Source organism: Sinocyclocheilus grahami, unplaced genomic scaffold (genome assembly GCF_001515645.1).
Source record: "Sinocyclocheilus grahami isolate Dianchi unplaced genomic scaffold, SAMN03320097.WGS_v1.1 scaffold271.1, whole genome shotgun sequence".
Lineage (NCBI taxonomy): Eukaryota > Metazoa > Chordata > Actinopteri > Cypriniformes > Cyprinidae > Sinocyclocheilus > Sinocyclocheilus grahami.
Genome location: NW_015505450.1, coordinates 195,208 through 202,707, shown reverse-complemented (window position 1 = coordinate 202,707; position 7,500 = coordinate 195,208). Strand labels below are relative to the sequence as shown.

At 40.6% G+C, this 7,500-nt stretch overlaps 1 protein-coding gene across 1 annotated transcript in view; it reads left to right on the top strand.

Annotated features, from left to right (window-relative positions):
* The window catches only part of reln (reelin), a 95,699-nt gene that overhangs the window by 22,840 nt on the left and 65,359 nt on the right, over positions 1–7,500 (top strand). Inside the window, 1 exon segment of the mRNA XM_016291464.1 lies at positions 4,677–4,812. Within this exon segment, the coding sequence (XP_016146950.1) occupies positions 4,677–4,812 (136 nt within the window).

The following is a 7,500-nucleotide window of genomic DNA, read 5'->3' as shown; positions in this document are numbered from 1 at the left end:
GCCGTCACAAATTAGCACAAGTCAAGTCCGATTAATTAATTTCTAGCTCGCACGATTAGCTGGGGAGTCACGTCAAATTAAACTTCAAATTAGTGCTGATGCCTCCCAGGAGAGGCAAAAGAGCTTCAGCTGCGTCAGTGACGAAACTGGCCCTCTGGCACTACAGCTGACTTTTGACATTACTCCTGTCTTTCATCTCAACTTTATTCTGATCGCGAATCCTTCTGAAAGTCACTGAAATGGCCATTCTGAGATGAGGGGAGTGGAAACTAGTGGAGGACATGAATCTGATAAAGAAGCATCACAAAACATGGATATGGATGGACAGACAAAAGTTAATGGCAATTCAGCTGAAGAGAGAAAGAGAAGACAGGAGATGAGAATCAAAGGAGACAATGACGAGCTTTAGAATCATCTGTAAGTGTAAGAAGTAAAGAGATATTTTTCTTGCTGTCATCAATTAGAAGTCAAAGTATCCAGCCAAGTTTCCACATTTTTTCAAAAGCAACAAAACAGATTTTTACTGAAGAGAAGAAATTTTCACCAACGCTGAAAGATGCTCTTTGTGCTTGGGAGGTCTAAAAGTCACAAACGTGATTTCACGTAATCAAAGAAGGTCTGCGACTGGACAACACTGGCTCTTCCCTTGACTTCAGCCTTCTGACTGGGAAAGAAATGCTAATTGTTTTTCATTTCAGTTCTGTTGTTGCTTTTACAGATATTGAGTCAATTGTGTTTGAGACGTAATAAGGCTGATTATTTTGTTGGTTTTTGCTCCGGGACCGACCGCTGCACGTCTGTGAGAAGCACAGAGACCGATGGGATGTTGAGTGATAGAAACTGAGAAATGCTCCAGTTCCGCTACGAGACATCAGCAAATGAAATCAAATGACCCGAATTAACTGCTTTATAATGAACTATTGATCCACAAGCTTCACAACTTTATTTTTGCTGCAAAGACAAATCATGATTGACCCAGCACCGGTTGGGGTCAAAGGTCAGGGGTCAGAGGTCACCTCACAGCTGCAGTAGACGTTTGTGTGTGGTAATAGTAATGATAACGATGCTTAATGATTTCAAAGACACATTAGAGACAAACACTATTGCTATCAGACAGAGTCACTGGGATCTGCTCCAGATGGCCAGTCCAACACAGAAAACCCTTCACTCGTTTCTGCTGTATTTCTATAGTATCACGGCTCATTGGGCGGCTGGTGCAGATCCAAGTCCACAGTTCAACATTCAGAAAGTGAAAAGATCAAGAGCAAAACAACTGCAGTGCAAAGGGCCTCAGCCGTAGTTCAGTGCATGCATGCAGCAGTGAATAAATATGATTGGTGATTATAGACACACACACACACACACACACACAGATTCTCCCAGGTGGCTGAATTGTCTTCTGGCCAATAATCCTCTCTGCATTGTGTCGGCCCCCACTCCCTTGGCCCCGGGCTCCTGCGTCTCTGAGTCGGGCACACAGCTTCTTCCTGGCAACACAAAGAGCACTTCTGTCATCGCCATGACAATGGCAGTGTAGGATGATTGGCAGATTATGAAATGGACCAATGGCAAAGCAAGGAAGGGTTGCCAAGTGATCGAGAAGCTTCTGGACCTGCAGTTTCTGACCCCGGGTCAGTTTCTCAGGGGAACAAAGTGACTTTTGGCCAGCGATTCCATATAACGCAACACTATATCAACGACGTCATGTTCTTCGTATGTCTTTCTAGGAAGGCCTGAGAAGGCCAGACACGTCTAGATCTCTCTCCGTTCACATACTGTATGTTTGATTAATAAATATTCATACCCTGCTGTTGCATGATGGATGACGAGCCGGTTCTGAGCGAGTGGAAGCTATACGCTGAGATTCAGAGTCGGAGACGAGGCGCATGGGTGGCGCAGGAGGTTTCAGGATGGAGAGAAGAAAGCCTCTTTTCTTGAAGTGACACTTGATAGATGACCAGACATCCTACAAACCTTCAGTGTCAACAGACTGTCAACACTTCTATTGAAAACACTAAATAATGTATTTAATTACTGATAGGAACAAACACTTTCCATTTAGAGATCGGTGCATGTTCACATAGCTGTTAAAAATAATTTAATTTTCACAGTTTTAAAACATTTGTCAATGACTCAGTACATGTTGCTAAACCAAGATTTGACCTGAGACATAGCAACACTGAGATTAAAGGGTTAGTTCACCCAAAAATGACAGTTCTGTCATTAATTACTCGCCCTCGTGTCACTCCAAATCCATAAGACGTTCGCTCATCTTCAGAACACAAATTAAGATATTTCTGATGAAATACCAGAGCTCTCTGACCCTGCAGAGACAGCAACAGAACTGACACGTTCAAGGCACAGAAAGGCAGTGAGGACAACGTTATTGAAGATGAACGAAGGTCTTACGGGTTTGGAACGACATGAGAGTAATTAACGACAGAACATTCATTTTTGGGTGAACTATCCCTTTAACAGTAATGAGTCAGATTGTGCTTTATTCTACTAATATGTGTTGAGTTTAAATTATGAATCTGCATTTTAATGAGCAGCAGTGAGCATCATGCGTGCCAGTCTGTGCCACCCCGTACCCATCTGTTGTGCGCCAAATCATCTTCCTTTCATTTTAGAGGCCATTTGGAGTAGAAATCTCAGACTAGGCTATCGAACGCAGTGAAAAGTATATAAGTGTGTGTGTGTGTGTGTCTGTGAGTGTCTGTGTGTGTGTGTGTCTGTGTGTGTGTGTGTGTGTGTGTGCATGTGCGTGCGCGTCTGTGTCTGTGTGTGTCTGTGTGTGTGTGTGTCTGTGTGTGTGTGTGTGTGCGTGTGTGTGTGTTTGTCTGCGTATGTGTGTGTGTGTGTGTGTGTGTGTGTGTGCGTGTGCGTGCGCGTCTGTGTTTGTGTCTGTGTGTGTGTGTGTCAGTGTGTGTGTGTGTGTATGTCTGTGTGAAGGGAGGGCAGAAGACTTTATTCAGCTCAAGTGTGGGTGGCCGTGGGAGATCGCAGGTCGCTCGACTGCCATTAATCACGGCCGACGGCTCTCTAGTTTTCTATCTGCATGTGAAAGGAAATGCACACATTGTTTATGGCTTTGACTGGTGCCATTATTTCAGTCCTCTGAGAGAAGTTTACTCTTGACATCATAAATGAAATGGAAACAATCAGTTTTCTCCTCGAGTGAGTGATGATATCAGCACACCGGAGTCCTGTTAGCACTGACATGAGATCAGGCCTCTGCAGCACATCCATCCTCACTAAACATGAAGAACTGGAGAAATACGAAATTCTGAGTATTTCAGGGTGGCAGTATAGCTTGGTTGTTAATGTTTTTTAATCGAGGGTGTTTTGTACAACAGTGGTCCGGGTCTGAAACAAAGACAGAAACAGAATTGTGTCATTTTGGCAGCTATAATTAGCCACAAACATTCCCTGTCGATTCTCTAGCCTTTGTCTATCATGCCTTAAACCAACAATAATTAGAAATACAATTTTAACTGAATAATGAGCATTAATGGGGCAGTGATTTGCTAGAATGTGCAATAATGCAGTAACATTTATCATTTATCTGCACATCATTTGAAGCTGCTGTATGTCATTTTTTGGGTGTCGCAATATGGGATTCCAGTTTAATATGCAAAATAAACTAATTAATAATTAATAAAATTGAATTAACGACCCCATTACTTAAAGTAGAATGTAAAGGTATAGCCAGTATGAATTAGTAATTGACTTTCTGAAGAGTGAAACACGTTCAGACTGCAGGTAAATCATATTTTTTCTCAAATCAGAACTTTTCAGGCAGACTGTCTGCACTATTAATTGCAAGTGATCGAATTGTGTGTCCAGACATGACCAGTCTATCTGCATGGGTTGCTTTGGTAACGACGCAGGCATATCTACGTATGTGACCAGGCTTTTTCTAAACAGATGCAGGACAACTGGAGGTGCATCATCTTGCACTCCAAATAAGTCGCGGTGCAGAACTCCTCTGTCGCACAAGAAAAACTCAGCAACAGAGGAGACTGCTATATATTTGGATTTTATTCAGACATGGTTTGGACTTAATCTTTAGGCATCTGCCTGTAGCAGATTATATTTAAAACATACATTGTGCACATTATGTGTGATGTCTCTTATGTATATTGTTTATGTTACTCTACGTAAGCTTGTGAATTTCCCCTATGAGACAAATAAAGTGTTTGAAATTGGAAATTTAAATATTGTGATGTTCCGTGTTATAATCACAGCCTGCTTCAGCTTCGTTTGAATACTGTATGAATACTTCTGGCATTTGCATCACTGCTTTTGACCTTATTGTTGTGTGTCGCATTAAGAGTGACGCAAAAGACAATTGGAAATAGCTTCCAGACTGAGATACATCTGTAAAATTTTGATTCAAATCGCATTTCAAACCACCTCCATTTGAATCTGATTTGAAAAAACAAAAAATCAGATTTCATGTGTTTTTTGCTGTTCAGACTTTTAAAAACCCATCTGTATAATAACTGGATAAACTTATTTGTTTCCATGTTGCAGGCAAACCGCTTGTATTGTGTCGATTTCCACAAAAAGTTGTGGGGTTTTATCTCACTAATGATGAGCTCACATGTCAGATATTGTTATGCTTGTGTGTGTGTGTGTGTGTGTGTGTGTGTGTGTGTGTGTGTGTTTGTCAGGGGTGATGTCAGACAGGCAGTTCGGGACTCAGTTTGTGTGCAGTGTGGTGGCGTCTCACGTCAGTCACCTGCCCTCCACCAGCCTCAGCTTCATCTGGATCGCTCCTCCACCCGGCACCGGCTGCGTCAACTTCATGTGAGTCACGCATCCAACACCTACAGCTCATGCAAACCACACGGCTCTATTTCAGCCATGAGGAAAACCTCACAAAAATCTGACATCATGAGGCAGATTCTTCACGAGTGAGTGAATCTTGAGGCTCACCTGAGAGATTGTGTTTGCATAAAACATGCCACGCTTCCGGAAACCAGACCTATCTCTGACGTAGGTTTGCAATAAACATGCTTGCAGTTTCAGATCAACAGAAAGCAAGAAAAATCATGCTTAATCATGTTTAAAGAGCTTTTCCTCCACACATCTAGATGTCACTCTTCCAGTTCTGAGTGCAGAATCAAGAAGGAGGTCAGGTGTGAATATTCCATGCTGCCTTCACATGTTATCAGAATTATCAGATTACTAGTCAGAAATTGGACATGAACGGCTTCTTAAGTTATATTCATGACTGGGAAACCTTGAGATCATTTTGATGCCAGAGTTTCTTAGTGGAGCCGCCAGAAACATTTGATTAATTTTGCCATTTTAAACAATCGTTACCGTTACATGTATATTTACATATTATAAGTAGCCTTTCAAAGCATATTGTATTGCACACAACGAAAACTGCATTTATTTCACTGGAATTCCAAAATCGTCAGCATGCTGTATAAGTTTAAATGCCTGGGACGCTACATTTTATTCAAAATCTGTTAGATAGAAACAAAATATCTTCAATGCATTTTGGCTTTAATAAGATTTCCTCAAGAAATAGGCAGGATTGAATCTGCTGCCCTGCATGATCCCTGTTCTTTCTATCAACACACTTGAACACGAAAGAATATGTGCAGGAATTAGTGCACTCAGTTTAATGACAGACTGCTCAGAGATGTCTTATTTTGTGCTTTAAATTCCACATGAAGGCAAAGTAAAGCACTCAATGCTTCTTGTCTGTTTGTGCAGATACACACATATATTAAATGCTGATCTCAAGGGTAAATATGCCGATTTGCCAGCTCATATGGAGGCGAACAGTCATTGCTAATAGCGGTGAGGTGTATGTTTGCAGTTTACTACAGCTCAGAGAACAATCACACAGATGGAGACAGCGCCTCAGATCGTCTAGCGTGTCCGTTATGCTGCTCTTCTGTCAGAGCCAAACCCTTGAGAGCAGACGCTCATTTAAGAGCCGATTTTCAGGATTCATGATGTGGCCGTTCGCTGCCACACTTCATGGTTTTCCCGTCTTTGTCAGGCGTACTGCTAACAAATCTCTGACGGCGAGGCCGCGGGTCAGAGGAGCCTTGCGTGTGTCGGTCCTGTGCACACGCGTGTGTCCGTGTCTTCCTGCCGTTTGTCACTTTGAGAGTTTACGTCAGGCCGACAGAGAGCAGCGTTTCTGAGAGTTCAAGGCCTTCATCCATAACCCTGCCATGAAAGCATGATGGGAAAAAAGCGAGGCGAGGAGTGTTTAGGCATTTCTGTTATTACGATTAATGAGTGCGAGCTGTTTGTGATGGACCATCTGTTCAGGGCAGCCTGTGTTTCTGGAACATACACAACAGTTACGTTCTGTATTATTATTTTCCTTTCCTGGAAAGAGTCAATCGTATATAGTGTCTTTGGCTAAACAAACCAGTGCCAGATGTAATGTGAGTGAACAGGGGCGATAAAATGACTGGCTGAAGAAGTGAAGAATGACACAGAGATGGAGGAGGACTGTTTGAACAAATGAACGACGCAAAGAGAGTTTCCATTGTTTAAATGTGGCAGCTCAAAACACAACGAGCTCGACAGCCAGCGAACATTTATGTAACTGTCAGCCGTAACCTGTGAAATTCTCTGACACTGTGGCATTAACTGCATAATACAGAAATATTTTCCTAAATGATATACAGATGATATGTAGTCCTTTGTGAAAAAGAAGTACACTTATTTGTATTGAATGTGCACTTCAAATGCTAAAATTATATATTTAAAATACTGTACTTGCAGATGATATACTATTAATGAAATAATAGACCTCTTAAGTGTATTAAAGACAATTTTGTTTTAAAGTACATTTTAAATCTTTGTTTTAATAATCTTTTGTCATTCTTTAAAGAAGTACACTTATTTTGATGTGTCATCTAACATACTAAAGCACATTTAAAATACTTTAACATTTTGTGTCCTTCAGTATTGAATTTAATGTTAATATATTTTAAATGTACTAAATTGCAAATGTGTAAATAGAAATATATTTAAATACATGGCATTCAAGTTACAATAGAAATGACATATTTTACCATAAATGCTTGTCAGTACATTTAGCAGTAACATTAACCATACTTGAAAGACAATATAAGTAATTATGAAATTACATATAAAGATGTACTGAGGTATTAAAAAAAACACCTTAGAGTTCAGCTAATTGAATTTAATACATTTTCATTCAATTGTAAATAGCATGCAATTCAATGTCCAAAAAACATTACATTCAGTTCACTCGTAAGTATATTATTTCTGTAACACTTTAGCATACTTTGTAAAGTGTACTTGTTTTTTTTCAAAAGGGTTATGTGTATATATTTGGTTGATTGAAGCATTGGGGATCTGGATGCCTCTTCATTGTCCAGTGATACGAGATGTTTGGACAATTGGTGATGCAGTTAGAAGGAGCTAATGATGAGCTGCAGCCAATGACTAACACTTAATAACAGTTCTTCTGTCTGCAGTGAGACAGGTCAG